General features: G+C 44.2%; 2 protein-coding genes and 2 non-coding genes across 4 annotated transcripts in view; all 4 read left to right on the top strand.

Moving 5' to 3' along the window:
* pclaf (PCNA clamp associated factor) overlaps positions 1–4362 on the top strand; it is a 4761-nt gene extending 399 nt beyond the window's left edge. The window contains exons 2-4 of the mRNA XM_056460764.1: positions 443–529; positions 1356–1536; positions 4220–4362. Of these exons, the coding sequence (XP_056316739.1) occupies positions 443–529; positions 1356–1536; positions 4220–4262 (311 nt within the window). The 3' untranslated portion in view covers positions 4263–4362. The remainder of the gene's footprint in view (positions 1–442; positions 530–1355; positions 1537–4219) is intronic.
* A 1745-nt stretch (positions 4363–6107) lies between these two features.
* zgc:114188 (40S ribosomal protein S17-like) lies at positions 6108–10114 on the top strand. Its single transcript, XM_056459241.1, has 5 exons — positions 6108–6212; positions 6630–6781; positions 8849–8954; positions 9622–9687; positions 9994–10114. The coding sequence occupies exons 1-5, from the start codon at positions 6210–6212 to the stop codon at positions 10069–10071; spliced, it is 405 nt and encodes a 134-aa protein (XP_056315216.1). The 5' UTR covers positions 6108–6209; the 3' UTR covers positions 10072–10114.
* LOC130231300 (small nucleolar RNA SNORA71) lies at positions 8996–9122 on the top strand. The gene has a single exon (XR_008838025.1). It is a non-coding gene; the product is annotated as a small nucleolar RNA SNORA71 (small nucleolar RNA).
* On the top strand, positions 9775–9901 carry LOC130231299 (small nucleolar RNA SNORA71). The gene has a single exon (XR_008838024.1). It is a non-coding gene; the product is annotated as a small nucleolar RNA SNORA71 (small nucleolar RNA).
* Positions 10115–16356: the final 6242 nt, after the last annotated feature.

The raw sequence follows: 16356 nt of genomic DNA, 5'->3' as shown, positions 1-16356 counted from the left end.
ACATCATCATCATCATCATCATCATCTCTCTGATTAATCTCAGATAACGTGTCGTTATTCCGGACAGAGCGCGGTTATTAGTTTATGGCGGATGTTCCTTTGTGAGATAATTTGCCGCCAGATTGTGTTGCTGTACTGAAGGCTGTGGCGCCAAATCCCGCGTCTCCAGATGCTAATGCTCCAACTAAACGTGTATGTTACCGGACCCCGATCGCGCGGGTGTGTGCAGTTTTAACCGTAATCTCCGCTGATGTTTGTTTTGTTGATCGGTGTTTAACGGAGAATAGCAGAAATGGCGCCACTTTCTCCTCCACCCGCGCCTCAGTTCAGCCGTGGAGCACCGGAAGCGGAACTCGCGCCTCTCTCTGTGTGTGTTGTTCTGTGTTTATCACTCACTCTGGGGTTTTTTGATTTGTTTATTGTGTTTGTGTTTTTGTTTTAGCTGTTGCCGCTTCCGCGCCCAGGAAGTCACTCGGCGCATCCGGATCCACGAACGCGCAGAGCGGCAGCGCGCAGTCGGGCACGCCTGGTGAGTGCACGCGCACGGTGCACCTTCTGTCATAACGCTGAGATTACACCTGTGCTGAAGCTGCACCCGGTGATTATTCATGTGTTAAAGTCAATACCCAGAGTTTATCTCAGCAGCTCACATTATTCATGAGCTCAGTAATCAGTCAGTGCAGGTTCATCTGCCCTCAGGGTAAAGTCTAGATCATATATGCACATTAATGTAGCAGCATTTATGATACTAAAACAATAATTAATAATTTTACAGTGCTGTGACAGCTGGGTTTAGGGTTTGGGTGGGAGTAGGTGTTAAAAAATAAGTTTATTGGGTAATTTAATATATAACAAACCTAAAACTGGGTACAGCTGCTGTTTTACGGTACTGTAACGGTTGGGTTTAGGGGTGGGGAGGGGGTAGACCTTAATAAAATACAATAAATGGGAAATTTAATAAATAATAGAAATAATTCCCGTTTACTTCCGGCCGCAATTAAATCCGATCTAGCAACCCCTGCTGAGGTGTGTTTGGTAAGCTTGAATCGGTCTGCTTCTGTTATTGCAGTGGCTCTCCTTCTGTTGACCTGAGGGTTTCCATAGCAACTGCATATTAATAATAACCACGCCCCTATCACCATTGGATTGCTATGAGGGAGTGATGCACTAAAGAGAGCCCCGCCCCTGCTCAATATTCATATTCAGCTGGAAGCCCATTAGCATACTGAAATAACCGTCTCAGAAGCTTCTGGTTCACACACAGATTAGCGTGTTCAGATCGGGTTCAGTGTGTGTGTGTAGGTGTTGGTCAGTTCTCATGGCTCGGTTGTGTGTGTGTGTGTGTGTTTGTTCAGCCAAGAATAAATACGCGGGGGGGAACCCTGTGTGTCCGCGGCCCACCCCAACCTGGCAGAAGGGCATCGGGGATTTCTTCGGTGGTCCGAGCAGAAAACCGGAGAAGGAGAATCTTCATCCTGAGGGAGAGGAGGATGAGGAGGAGGCCGGCAGCAGCGGCGTCAGCAGAGCGCAGAGGAGGTGTGTGTGTGTGTGTTCACTGAACTGTGTTAAGTTAATAAATCAGTTTAGAGACGTTTAAAGCCCTTTAATTTAACATGTGAAGAGAAGAGTCTTATTTTAAATGATTAACTTGTGTAGTTTTCGACTGCAGTGTGTGTGTGTGTGTGTGTGTGTTAGTTAAACTCATTTCACCTGAGTTTAATCTAGGGATGAGGAGTCGACTCCAAAAGAGTTGATTCCTCGACTCAATGGACCGAGTGCTGGAGTCCAGTCAGTTTTTTCCAATTCCTCCTGAATGAAGCGGTAACATGCTACAGTTCTGCTCATTCTGGAGCATGATAGGCGATGAATGATCACACTACTTACGCTTTTGCTTTTTAATTATCTAAAACCCGAAATAAACAGTACACTATCATAAAAACACCACATCAGTACACACACAGAGAAACTGCAAAACCACAAGATTAGTGGTGAAATAGGTGTATTCTAATTGAACCGTACTGAAGACCGGTCACATGATTTATAAGGCTGATTTATACGTTCGCCTGGCGCCGCATCGTGCACCTGATGAACCGGACCAGGCTTTAATACTTGACCCGTCTCCACTGAGATATTCTTTTAAATGACGGGGCGGTCACAAGAAACAGACAGTGAGATCAGATGAATAAACAGAAGTAGGAAGTTTCCGGAGCTACGTCATATCATTACTATCATTAAAGATTATTGAACTAATTATATTTAAAATAATTTATTGTTTTTATAATTTAATAAGGATTTTTATAACATTGAAGATTTTTACAATCTAAATGATGCATCACTAGCTATTGTTCATATCTCGGACAGTTCTACCTATTAAAGTTTAATATTAATGCCAACAGAACATGGGTTGCTCTGCAATGTTATATATTATGACAAGAATAAAAGCAATAAAGTACACTTATTAACAAACACTGACTTTTATTTAGCCCACTCAACAATTCCCACATTACTGTCTGGCTAGTTTCTGTCCTCTAATTAAGCTAAAAGACAATAATGGTCTGACACCTGACCTGTGGTCTGTGGAGCTGCACGATTCTGACTAAAATGACAATCACGATTCTGTAGATGTGAAACGGGTTAATATGAGTGGCTTATTATTATCATTATTATTATTATTATTATTATTGTTGTAATTGTCATTTCTCAAACATATTGTAAAACAACATTAGGCCTGTCTGTGTTGTGTGTGCGTGCGTGCGTGTGTGTGGGTCTACTGTTGGTTTAAATGCTGCATTTTGTATAGACTGAATGGTGGACTTGAACAGATCTTCAACATGTCCTGTTTGTTAGTTCACAGTATAGTGACGGCTTTAGTTTGACACATGCTTGTCATTTGTCATTTTTGTCGCTGGTAAAATGAAACGTTTGTCATTATCCTGCATTATATTCAACACTATATAGGCTAGAGTAGCTATACTGACACAGTAAACATTTATTTTCATGCACAACACTGTGTGTTCGCTATGAAAGAGAACTCTAGTCGTCATCATTACTCTAAAATGCGCTATGATCATTTAACTGATGTGCGCGCCGGTTTTCATGAGTGAGTACGCTCAGGGCTGCGTTCACTTTGGGGAAAACACACACACGCATGCAAATCACACTTCCCACGCGGCTCCCAAACGATCGCTCTGTGCAGCAATCTGAACGGTGTTTACAACTTTATTAGCTGATATTCACAGCCCATGCAGGTTCTGTTCATTAAGGCAGACATCAATGGCAGACACACGCGTGTCCTCTCGGTAGTAAACGAACAGTCTGTCAGCTCACGTGTCATATTGCGGCTACATCATTACATTAAGACAGAAATGGCGTGTTTGGGGGAATTCTACCTTATAAATGCAGTATGTGACACTTAACACTGTTTGGAGGTGTCCATGCTGGTCTGAAGACTTGTGCGAGCGCCTTGACGCTTCTCTCCAGACCTTGAAAATAAAATCGACTGAATGTAATAAAAGCTGAATTAAGATCGCGTGTAGGGTCCAATCCAGGTCTTTTTGCATTAATCGTGCAGCTCTAGTTCATATATTCCTTTCCAGTTACAGTAAAGTCAGAATTATTAGCCCCCATTTATTTTTATTCCCCAATTTCTGTTTAACAGAGAGCATTAGGAGTCCAAAATACAGAGTCGACTCCAAAACCCAGAACCGAACACCCGAGGTTAATCCGAGACTCTCTATGCTGTAGTTTATGATATTGATTAGATCTGCTGTATTTAACATCACACTGCAGTAACCATGGAAACGCTGTTACTCCTGCTGCTATTGGCGCCCCCTGCTGGATCAGCTCTTACTCTGTATGATCTCTGCTTTACTTTAGGCCACAGGTGTCAAACTCAGCTCCTGGAGGAGCACAGTTCTGCTCCAACCCTGATCAAACACCGCTGATGAAGGTGCTCATGACTCTGTTGAACACCTCGATTATTTAAATCAGCTGTGTTTGATCAGGGTTAGAGCAGAGCTGCGGCCCTCCAGGAGCTGAGTTTGACACCTGTGCTCTCGGGTCTTACAGTCAGTGTTAATGATATACTGAGAGTTTAGATGTGACCAGTGTGACCAGCTGGAAACTGAAGTGGAGATCAGTCTTGAAGAGTGCTGACGTTCACTCTGATACTGCTGCTGAACTCTCTCTCTCTGTGTGTGTGTGTGTGTGTGTGTTTCAGGTCCAGGCCGATCATCGAGGATGAGGATGGTGATGATGAATGATCTCTCCGCTTGAGTTTTTCTTCAGTGTAAATCTTTGTAAATAGTTTTAATGGACGCTTCACTGGTTTTGTACAGGAGTTTAATAAACTGTTGAATCTTCTGCATCTGTCTGATCTCTGCTCCGCTGTCCTTCAGTGCTGTTCAATCATGTTCTAGAGCAGGGGTGGCCAGACTGGGTCCTGGAGGACCGGTGTCCTGTAGATGTTAGCTCCAGCTTGCCTCAACACACCTGCACGAATGTTTCTAGAAAGCCTATAAGAGCTTGATCAGCTAGCCCAGGGGTGTCTGATTGGGGTTGGAACTAAACTTTGCAGGACACCGGCCCTCCAGGACCGAGTGTGGACCCCCCTGCTCTAGAGTCTTCAGCACACGCTCTCCTGATCTCAGAGTTCATTATATCACTGATCAATCCTCTCAGCGCTGCACACACGGCCTAATAGGAAAGCATAGTGTGTGTGTGTTTGCTGTTGTTCAGGATAATTCCACATTATTCTGTGTGTTCATCATCATTTAAAGGCCTCGTCTGCTGAATTAACCCTTTCCTCTGTGACTGCATGCTGTGGGTTCTCTATAAAGGATCAGTCATTAGCTTAACTCAGCGTGGTTTTGATTAGCTTCAGACCTGCATTACAGATGAATAGATCAGAGGATAGTGATGTTAGTGTTGGCTGTGGGAGTGAAACACAGTCAGTCTGCACTTACTCAGTGTAATGTGCTGTCTCCAGTGTACAACAGTGTTGTTCTGCAGCGGTGCGGTGTCAGCTGATGATGGCACTGCACACCTCTGCATTACCCCTGTCATTATTCTTTGTTCCTCTGTTTGTTTTGTTTGTGTTGTTACAGGGTTTCTACCTTTACTGTACATTATTGTTCTCTTATTGAACATTCCAATACAGCAAACCACAACACCCTCAGCATTATACAGTACACTACTGAGCTAATCTGCTGTGTGATGTTGAGCGGGTTCTCAGGTAAACACTAGTGTTCTCAGTGTGTGTGATGAGCCCTAATCAGGGTTATCTGTGCCTTCATTAGAAGCGGAGTGTGTGTTAATACCCCTGCGTGTGCTGGAGTAAACAGCAGCAATATACTAATAATCAGGTCCTGCATATGTAAATGAGTCACCCAGTGAACCCCTCTCTCATTGGCTGGTTTCTCCAGACTCCCGCCCACTCATCCTCCTGCGCCAATCAGAGCGCTGTGTGTGTGTGTGTATAAATGTCCTCTGTGAGCTGCAGTGCTTGTTCAGTTTAGTTGAGTGTGTTCTTTAATTAATCTCTGACTGATGGAGCTGTGCCTGTAGACGGAGATGGAGGAATACCCACATCTGGAGGATCATTATATTACTGCACCCATGATGAACACACACACACACACTGGTGTCTCCGTCTGAACTCAGGTCAGTACACGGCTACTGAAGGGATTTACCTACAAACGAGCTGAAAGTGTGGTAAAGTCTGTGTTTACTGCGGTGTTTTACTGTTCCCCCTTTCACTGATGATGATAGCACAGTCCACACTCACTCCACCGCACTGAGATGTCCAACACACAGCCAATGACACACTGAGCTCTAACCCAACCCGAACTAATCATTATATATCTATAAGCATGTCAGCAGAACCGCGTGCAGTGCTCATTCCCTCCACCATTGCAGTAATATCTGAGGTTCGATCGAGCCGTGTTCAGTAAACTGATGTAATGTCCGCTTTCCCGCGAACTCTCTCCTACAGACGCGCCATCGTGGCTCTACCTGAGCATTTAGCGTGTGTGTATGGGGGGTTCGAGTAATGCTAGTGACCCATCTACAGTCTGCGTTTGTTCTGCAGATGTCGCTGCTGAGCTCTGCGCGCGCACTGCTGCTCCTCCGCCGCTAGAGGCGCTGGCGGCGCGTCCTGCACTTCCGCTTCCGGCCGAGCGCTGCTCTTTCTCTTCCGCTCCGGAATCATCATGGTGGGTACTGAGTGTTTGTGTCTGCAGAATCCGCGCTAATCCTCCCGCTGTGCTGCTCAGATCAGCTGCACACACACTCCCGGGGCAGGAGGAGTGTCTGCGGGGTGTGTGTGTGCGAGTCTGGCGCGGCGGAGGAAAGCGCGCGCGCGCGCGTGTGTGTGTGTGAAAGATGAGCGAGCGAGCGAGCGAGTCAGTCAGCCGACCTCCGAACCCAGATATACTCTCAGACACGGGTGGTCGGTGTGTTAATCAGAGAGAAAGATGACTGATAACTGCTCAGACTGAGGAGAGAGCGAGGGAGGTCGGGAGGGAGGTCGGGTCTCTAATGTGTGTATGAGCTGTAATGATGCTAGTGTGTGTGTGTGAGAGAGCGATAGAGATCTATAATAATAATGTGTGTGTGTGTGCGCGCATCAGGGCCGGGTCAGGACTAAGACGGTGAAGAAGGCTGCGCGGGTCATCATAGAGAAGTACTACACCCGCCTGGGCAACGACTTCCACACCAACAAGAGAGTGTGTGAGGAGATCGCCATCATCCCCAGCAAGAAGCTGCGCAACAAGATCGCTGGGTGAGCACAAACACACACACACACACACCTGAGACTGCAGAGAGCTGAACACTGATCTGAGAGCAACACACACACTGATGGGTTTAGAGACATTTAAGTGGCAGGAAACACACACACACACACTGCAGTTTCTCCAAATGTGTTTGCTTCTCTGTGAAAAACACAGTGCGATTCTTGAAAAGACACGAGTAACACACTCACACACACACACACACACACACACACACCTGTGCAGCGCATGTATGTCCCTAATAAATTAAAAGCCGCATTAATTCCCGCTCTCTCATGATAGATACGCACGGTGTGTTCACTCGTATACGGCTGCAGGCGCCACTGTCACATCGTCCCCATCCACCTTCCTCTGAGAAGAGTGAACATGAGGAGGTGTAGCTCAATATGACAGTAAAGAGCTAAAAAAATAACGACACTAACCCATCTAAATAAAGACGAACACCTCTCAACACGAGCAAAAGTAACACACTAATTTACTCAAACTAAAGTTAATCAAAAACAACGAAGATCATAACCCTGTGCGCAAAACACACGAGAAACCAGATCAAAGGGGAAATCGCTCTTAATATCCCCGCGCCACGTTACCCAATGATGATGATCGATCAGTCTCCTGACCAATCAGCTGTCGTCATGGGCAGACCTACACAAATGACAGGCGGAGAGCGAGCGAGCGCGCACGGGAGGCAAAAATACAACCCAGGCCAGTGTTTCCCAACCCTGTTCCTGAAGGCACACCAACAGTACACATTTTCCACCTCTCCCTAATCAAACACACCTGAATCACCTCACCAGAACATCAGAAGAGACTCCAACACCTGAAGATAATGGCTCAGAAAAGGGAGACATCCAAAATATGTACTGTTGGTGTGCCTCCAGGAACAGGGTTGGGGAAACACTGGTCTAGGCTATATCCAGCTACTGCTGTAACATTAGTTTCAGACACCACTGCAGTGTATTTTACTGCTGAATGTGATGTAAAACCCCTTTATGAGCACAGTATATGTATATTTCATTAATTTAAACTGAAACCATCTATCTAAAACTCAGATGATCAGAATGAGCATCGCTGTGTCTGTTTGTGTAGTTCTACTTGTTTGATGTCAGCTGCAGTGTTAGCAGTAAGATGTCTGCACTAAAGACAGTAGTAGTTTCTGACACGTCTACACTGGAGGTGTTTATTAATGTTTGTTTACTCCGGTCTCCTGACTGTACTCTAATGTGAAAGTTAATAAAGAGTTTAGTAGTTTAGTGAATCTATTGTTCCTCAGCATTGCTGTTTACATCAACACCTAACCCCACAGCAAACAGAACCAGAACCCACCCGTGGCTCCAAAACCGTGAACCCATCGTGCCTTTGGTGTATCGATACCCCCCCTCATAATGAGCTCCACTGTCTCCATAAGTTCAGCTTTCAGTTTACTCTAGAGCATAACGAGAGTTTAACCTCTGAATATTAATCACTGATCTGAATAAAGGGGTAATATCTGTTCAGCTCCTCCTTTAACACTTAATGAAGCTGTGATACGGGTTATTGATCTGACGCTGCTCTACACAGTCACTGAATCTGTCAAATCACACTGAGATTCTCCCTAAATCACACACACACAGACACACACACACACACACACACACACACACACACACACACACAGACACTGGCATCAAGCAGCACTCTGAGAAACTGTGAAAGCGTGCGCATTTAAATGACCATAACCCATATTAAAGGTGGCGTAACACACTGTGTTTCATAGCGAACGTGTGTGTGTGTGTGTGTGTGTGTGTGTGTGTGTGTGTGTGTGTGTGTGTGTGTGTGTGTGTGTGTGTGTGAGAGAGAGAGAGAGAGAGAGAGAGAGTGAGTGAGTGAGAGAGAGAGATATGGAGTCTCAGTGCTGTGTGTGTGTCAAGAGAAGCTCCGAGCGCTCTGCTGCAGTGCTGCTGTCTCTCTCAAACACACACACACCACGGTCTCAGGACACACTCGCTCTCTGCACGGCCTCAGATATCTGAGCATCCCTCATCTTAAGTGTGTGTGTGTGTGTGTGTGTGTGTGCGCAGGTATGTGACGCACCTGATGAAGCGGATCCAGCGCGGGCCGGTCAGAGGAATCTCCATCAAGCTGCAGGAGGAGGAGCGCGAGCGCAGAGACAACTACGTACCCGAGGTGTGTGTTTTAGCGTCTGCGCTAGTGTGTGTCGTCTGTGACCCTGTTTCGAAAGTGACCGTGGTGTGTGTGGTCTCCAGGTCATTGATAAAACAGGAACAGGAAGTGAAAGTGTTTCCCGTGTGTGCTGGACTGTGTGTTCCTGCCAGACCCTGAATCTTTCACACAGACCTAAAGGCTCCTGCTGTGTGTGTGTGTGTGTGTGCGTGTGCGCGTGCGCACACACACTCTCACCCTGAAAACTCCCACAATGCAGTGGGAGAATCAGGGCATTCACTAACACACACTCGCTCCACACACTCCCCTAACACACACTTGCTCCACACACTCCCCTAACACACACTCGCTCCACACACTCCCCTAACACACACTCGCTCCACACACTCCCCTAACACACACTCGCTCCACACACTCCCCTAACACACACTCGCTCCACACACTCCCCTAACACACACTTGCTCCACACACTCCCCTAACACACACTCGCTCCACACACTCCCCTAACACACACCTGTAGGGTTCAAACCAGCCTGATGGAGTCTGACACCTGAGCTTTAAAGCGCCTCACACAGGATACGATCTGCTCATGTTCAGTCTGATGATGATGATTTGTGTGTGTGTGTGTGTGTGTGTGTGTGTGTGCGTGTGTGTGTGTGTGTGTCCGCAGGTCTCCGCTCTGGACCAGGAGATCATCGAGGTGGACACGGACACTAAAGAGATGCTCAAGCTTCTGGTGAGAGACTCTGATGAATCAATGACTCGAATCATGTATAGATGACTCAGTGAATCATTTGAGTGTGACTCAGTGACTCCTGAATCGCCCTGTTTCGAAAGTGACCGTGGTGTGTGTGGTCTCCAGGTCATTGATAAAACAGGAACAGGAAGTGAAAGTGTTTCCCGTGTGTGCTGGACTGTGTGTTCCTGCCAGACCCTGAATCTTTCACACATGTCCATCAGTGTGTGTGTGTGTGTGTGTGTATGTGTGTGTTGTTGACTATCAGGTGTGTGTGTGTTTACTCTGCTGTTGTGTCTCCTGCAGGATTTCGGCAGTCTCTCCAATCTGCAGGTCACTCAGCCTCCGGTCGGCATGAACTTCAAGACCCCTCGAGGAGTCTAGCGCTCTGTAATATAGAATATCTGAATAAACTGAGGAAAACACACCAGTGCGGTCCGCTTCTGTTCACTACAGCCGGTGTGTGTGTGTGTGTGTGTGTGTGTGTGTGTGTGCGCGCGTTAATCACGAGACATCAGTCAGAATGTGTTGCGCACAGGAGCGGGTCGACTGAGGGTCCGCTCCCCCTTATGAGTGTCCTGTGATGTCAAGCGTGAGTTCCTCCTGTTAGAGGTTTAGGATAAAGCTGGACCTGCCACTGCTGACCTGCAGAGTGACCGCTTCCCAACATTCTTCAAAACGTCTCCTGTTGTGTTTAAAGCCGCTCCGTTTGGATGAAGCGAGAGTAAGGGACTCCTCGGCTCTGCTGAACACCTGCTGTAAAGCTAATGAACCCTGATCTGGGTGGATGCGGAGTCTAAATGGGTGAAGTTTAGGGAGTTATTGACCCAACATGATGGTAGTTTGGGGTCAGACAGTAGTGGATGAACATCTCTAAACATTAGAGTATTTCAGCTGGAGCTGTTGTCTGTAATGGAGGTCCGAGACTCCGTCATCATCTAACATGTCGGAGTCTGGGTGAGGCTGGGTCACGTCAGGGTTCCACAAGAAATTAATTACATTATTTTAATTTGTTTTATGTAAAAAAAATAAAGATTTAAGATGTGAATTTCTTTTTTTTTTAAACACAATAAGACAAATTAAGGAAATAAATCAGTCATTCATTCATTTTCTTATCAGTTTAGTCCCTTTATTAATCTGAGGTTGCCACAGCGGAATGAACTGTCAACTTATCCAGCATATGTTTCACAGCAGATGCCCTTCCAGTTTAGTTGATCAATTCCCCTATAGCACATGTATTTGGACTGTGGAGGAAACCCACACCAACATGAGGAGAACATGCAAACTCCACACAGAAATACCTCGAACCAGTGACCTGAGTGCTGTGAGGCGATTGTGCTACCCACTGCGCCACAGATTGTGCTGTTCTCTGCCGTGCTGTTGTGACAGGAGGTTTTTCAATGGGATTTCAGATAAATGGCTTCAATAAGGTCAGTGGCTAACCCTAACTCAACACACTTCCTCATTTGACTCTGCTATAAACACATCAGCTGCAGCTCTCTTCATTTATTTCCTCGGTTACGCGTCTGTAAACAGACTGCTGCTGTCGAGCTGCTAAATGGGACTACAGGCGGTGTCGGGGACATTATACGTCATCGAGCTGAGCTGGTCTGGAGCGCGGCTCGCTTGTGTTGGGTATTTGGATTTGCCTGTTATTTAAGTATTCTCAGGAAGTGTTTTATAGTCTGTCGTATTTTTCTAATTATGAATTAATATAGTGTGTAGATAATTCCTTCACTTGTAGAGACTGTCGAGACAGATTAATTTGTTGATCGCTTATTTTAATTAAACGATATTATGGGGATACAGCTCACCTGTGCAGCCAGTATGGCGGAAATCAACGCTAATATTAATGGAGCGCAGCGGTGATGTTCACGCGCGAGGAGAAGTTTCCCTGGTGAGTAAAGTTATATACTTATATACCATCTCTATAAATGTGTGTTTTATTTAAGATCATTTATCATTTATAATGTTCTTTAGAGCTGTAAAGCACTCCAGAATGTGCCAGATTGATTAGCTGTAGGCTCTAGATCAGTCATCTGAAGCGTTGTCATACAGTGTTGTGCTGGAGTTCATCAATAGTCTTGCATTTACTAACACACACTATATCTGAAGTGTTTGGATGTAATTCGCGTTTTCCTCCTGTAGAAAAACGTCATAAGAACAATGTTTAGTGGCTCAGTGTGTTACAGCAGTGTTTTTAAAAGTCTAAACACTTTATTGATATAGTGTACAGCCAAGCACATGTGGTCAGAACACAAACGAGTCGCAGGTAATGAAGTATCAAGCGTTTCTCCCAAAGTAAGCTCTGTCTAAACCAGGTCCAAGCAAAATGCCAGCACGTGTCTGTAGCTCCGCCCACTCTCCGCCTCTTTGCCCTTGTTTGGTATCCCGCCGTGGGTGCGATGACGCGCGAACAAAATGGCGACGGTTGGCCGCGCCTACTTTTAGCTTCATTTTTTTTTTTTTTTTTTTTTTTTACTTTAGCTTCATTTGCGCTCTTCAGAAACCTATGGGTGACGTCACGGATGCTACGTCCATATATTTTACAGTCTATGGAGGAAACAAGCTTCCCGCGCGCACATCATCATCTCAGCACTCTCGCGAGCGAGGTCATGCCTACAGCGCGCGCGGGATCAGTTCTCTCCGCTCGCTCGCTGGTTCTTCTCTCTGCTCGCGCGAAACTTTTGGGATTTTGTCAGTCCTGGGGCGGGACTTGGTTTACTTGTTATCTCTAACGCTATTGGTTACTCTACCTTTCCGGAAGTTAGGCGGGATTGGACGCAGGTTATGATCCACATTTGATCTGTATGGTGTGGAACGCGAGTGTCCTCATTAAATAAACTATACAGGAGAAATATCTTATCATAAAGTCACAGTGTGAAACTAATAGACTTACTCAGTAATGATGAGATATTTCTGTAATAATTAATCTCATATTAATGACTATTCTGACCGTCATGACCGAGTCATATAATGACATATCATAATAATGAGGAATATTCTGATAACAACCTTTATTACAGTAAAACTGGGGAAAGAGAGAGAGAGTTATGCCATAGGGTACAGATTAGACGTTAAACAGAAGCTGGGGAAAAATATACATGGGCTAATAATTCAGACTTTAAGTGTGTGTGCGTGTGCGTGTGTGTGCGTGTGTGTGTGTGTGTGTGTGCGTGCGTGCGTGTGTGTGTGTGTGTGTGTGCGTGCACTATGTACAGATTTGTTGTCTTGTATTTCTTTAAATCTGTGAAAACAGAGTAAATAATAGGTATTCAGTAGTATATCTGATGTCTCCAGCTGTCACATTTTAAACCATTTGATGAAGTTTAGCAGCTCAACTCAAACCTGTTAACATTTATACATCTATTTTCTCAGACTCATTGGCCTTGGCTCATTTTCTATGAAGAGCACAAGTCACATTATATTAGATGGACAGAAGTAGACAAAATAGGCTATACATGCAAGAAGTGCATATATTGTATGTAAATACATGAAGTAAATATATTGCCATTAGTCTGTTATTATTATTATTATTATTATTATTATTATTATTATTATCTTCCTGAATTATTAGCCCTGATTATTTTTATTTAACAGAGCAGATTTCTCCAGCACATCTCTAATCATAATAGTGTTAATAACTCATCTCTAATAACTGATTTATTTTCTCTTTGTCATGATGACAGTAAATAATATTAGACTAGATATTCTTCAAGACACTTCTATACAGCTTAAAGTCACATTTAAAGGTTTCACTAGGGTAATTAGGGTAACTAGGCAGGTTAGGGTAATTAGGTAAGTTACTGTATAACGATGGTTTGTTCTGTAGACTATCAGAACAATATCCAGCTGAAATATTGACTTTAAAATGGGTTTTTAAAAAATAAAAAGCTGCTTTTATTCTAGCTGAAATAAAACAAATCAGACTTTCTCCAGAAGAAGAAATATTATCAGACATACTGTGAACATTTCCTGTTTAACATCATTCAGGAAATATTTAAAAACGAAATAAAATTGTAAAGGTGGCGAATAATCCTGACTTCAGCTGTGTGTGTGCCCTTTGAGATGTGGGCATGTTGTAAACTGGTATCTGCATGCCTCTGAAGTGGAATGATGTAATGGATATAAACATGAGTAGAGCCAAATGAAGACTGTAGAAATTAGATTGTTTCTCCAATCAGTGGCGATAAAAAGCCCGTCTAAATGTCTGTCACTGTATTCCTCATGTTTGATTGGATTAATCATTTTTGATTGAAATCTTTATATTATATGTGTGTGTGTGTGTGTGTGTGTGTGTGTGTAGTGTGTGTGTGTGTGTGTGTGTGTGTGTGTGTGCTCCCCTATGGAAATCCTAGAACCACCGTTTTCCACTGATCTATATGATTAATATTGTTAATAATTATAATAATATTCAGAGCTGCACTGCACATATAATCTGCTTTATATGGAGAGATCTAAACACAAATGAACTCGTTCTGAAGACAATATTTCCTCATCCTCAAGTGTCATAATGAGCACTGCTGTTGTGGTTAATCAGCACAGAATAAAATTCAACAAACCAGACATGTGCTGTACGGGACCACTCAAATGGGTTCATTTTTACAGCAATGATAGTCATTATTTTAGAAGATTAATCATTATTATTAGACAGTTTCTCGAGATTAAATCCTCATGAAGCATCTCACAAAGTTTCTTATGATTATGACTTACAAATTATATTATTTTTATATTTAATGGCGTGATCTTTTAACCTGCGTCCAATCCCGGCTAACTTCCGGAAAGGAAGAGTAACCAATAGCGTGACGTCATAGTTCCTCCACTCTATAGTTCAATGTGAATTTTGCTATAACTAGCGCATTGCTACCATCACGCGTGTGCGCACACACTCGCCATACCTCTCTCTCTCTCTCTCTCTCTCTCGCACGCACGCGTGAAGGTATTCACTGTGCACAAGTTAATGCCGAATCAAGTAAAATACATACGGGAAAGAAAAATAGAAATATCTGACATTTCCCGAACAGGATCCGGCTCATATTAAGCACTGATTTCTACACATTTATATATGTATAAGGTCCCGCTGGGCAGCAACTTAATACACTTGTTTTGAAGAGTTCCGAATGAAGCGTGCTGGGACGAATGTCCGTGTGTGCCCAATAGACAATTGACAACCTGCATCACACATGACGCCACACGGGTCCCCGCTTGCAAAAAAGACCGTCTGCAATAGTAAACATGGTGTTGTGCGGTACGATGGCAAATTCAAAAGTCCAAAACTAGAAAACTGTGCTTTTAGCATACACCACACTGCTTTAATGCCAACAGCAGACGTCTTTAGCTAAAGGGAGCTGAATGGAGTGAGGAGCTGATTATAAATGCTGGACTCTGCAGTTCTCCTGGTATATCAGGTGAGTTCCCGCTCTGCTGGATCAGACACATCACTGGATTCTGATTTCAGCAGAAACAGTTCAATATGGTGAATTAACCTGCGCACACTGAGTGCTCAGAGTGAGACGGGAAAGTGTAAGTTATTAAGGTAAAGTTGGTTTTATATTCACTCATTCATTCAGTGACAGCTTGTGACACACTCCCTATATTGTTTACCATGACACTGAATATTCGGTCTGAAATAACCTGCAAGTGTGACTTAAACAGCATTAACACAGTTTATTTGACTGTGAACAGTGCTGTGCTTTGATAGTCATTGGCTGCTAATAATATTTCGCTATTTAGAGTTCGCAAATAATACTTTACTGAAATTATATTAATAAGGAGAAAGTCTGAATGTGCGAATATAAAAGCAGCTTTACCTTTGTGTAAGTCCACATACCCTGCTGTACAGGAGCAGTTCACTGTCAGAATGCAGTAGTTCTGCATGTTGATGATGACCCAGGTCTTGTACAGCTCCATCTTCTGTCCTTGTCTTTGGCTAGGCAGATCCTCTGTGTTTAGCTCTACATAGTGTTGAATCTGCTCATCATGGAGCATTATTTCCTGCACATGACCACACAGAACAACACTGCAGGAGTCCAAACACTTGTAGATCTTTACCTTCTCTCCTGTTAAAACACTTGGAGTTTGAGTGAGATAGTTGTGTATTTCAGGCTGGATGTTGGGTCCTTTGGTCTTCTCCAATATCCATTGGGAGGGTGCTATCGCTAATGGAGCTGTCAGATGAACGCCGCTCACTTTAACGTTAATTTAGCTGAATAACTGTGCTTATCACTGGGTGACGAGCTGTTATAATACACTGAAAGCATTATGGAAATAATTTATATAATGTGTAATCAATATATCTTATTTCTAAGACAACAACAAACTCTATACCACATCGGATGTCATTCCCTCGCTGTAAATGCTAGTGCTCCCGGGTTTCTTTTTGACACCTTTTTTTGAGACCCCTGCTGTAGATCATAATCACTCATTAATGATGATGCGCTGATGAAGAGAAACGGACACACGCCACATTATTTACACCATTACCTGTCCTGCTGAGCCGAGGTGAACCGCTGAGCAGCACAGGTGTGGACTCACTCTATAGCAGGCATGTCAAAGCTCGGTCCTGGAGGGCCGGTGTCCTGCAAAGTTTAGTTCCAAGCCCAATCAGACACACCTGGGCTAGCTAATCAAGCTCTTACTAGGCTTTCTAGAAACATCCGTGCAGGTGTG

The sequence above is a fragment of the Danio aesculapii genome, chromosome 6, assembly GCF_903798145.1.
Source record: "Danio aesculapii chromosome 6, fDanAes4.1, whole genome shotgun sequence".
Taxonomy (NCBI): domain Eukaryota; kingdom Metazoa; phylum Chordata; class Actinopteri; order Cypriniformes; family Danionidae; genus Danio; species Danio aesculapii.
This window is presented reverse-complemented; position numbering and strand designations above follow the sequence as displayed.

Bases quoted from the DNA above. Each gene is read 5' to 3' on its own strand.
- zgc:114188 (XM_056459241.1), top strand. The intron at 8,955-9,621 runs GTGTGTGTTTTA...GTGTGTCCGCAG, and splicing joins GAGACAACTACGTACCCGAG to GTCTCCGCTCTGGACCAGGA. The intron at 9,688-9,993 runs GTGAGAGACTCT...TGTCTCCTGCAG, and splicing joins AAGAGATGCTCAAGCTTCTG to GATTTCGGCAGTCTCTCCAA.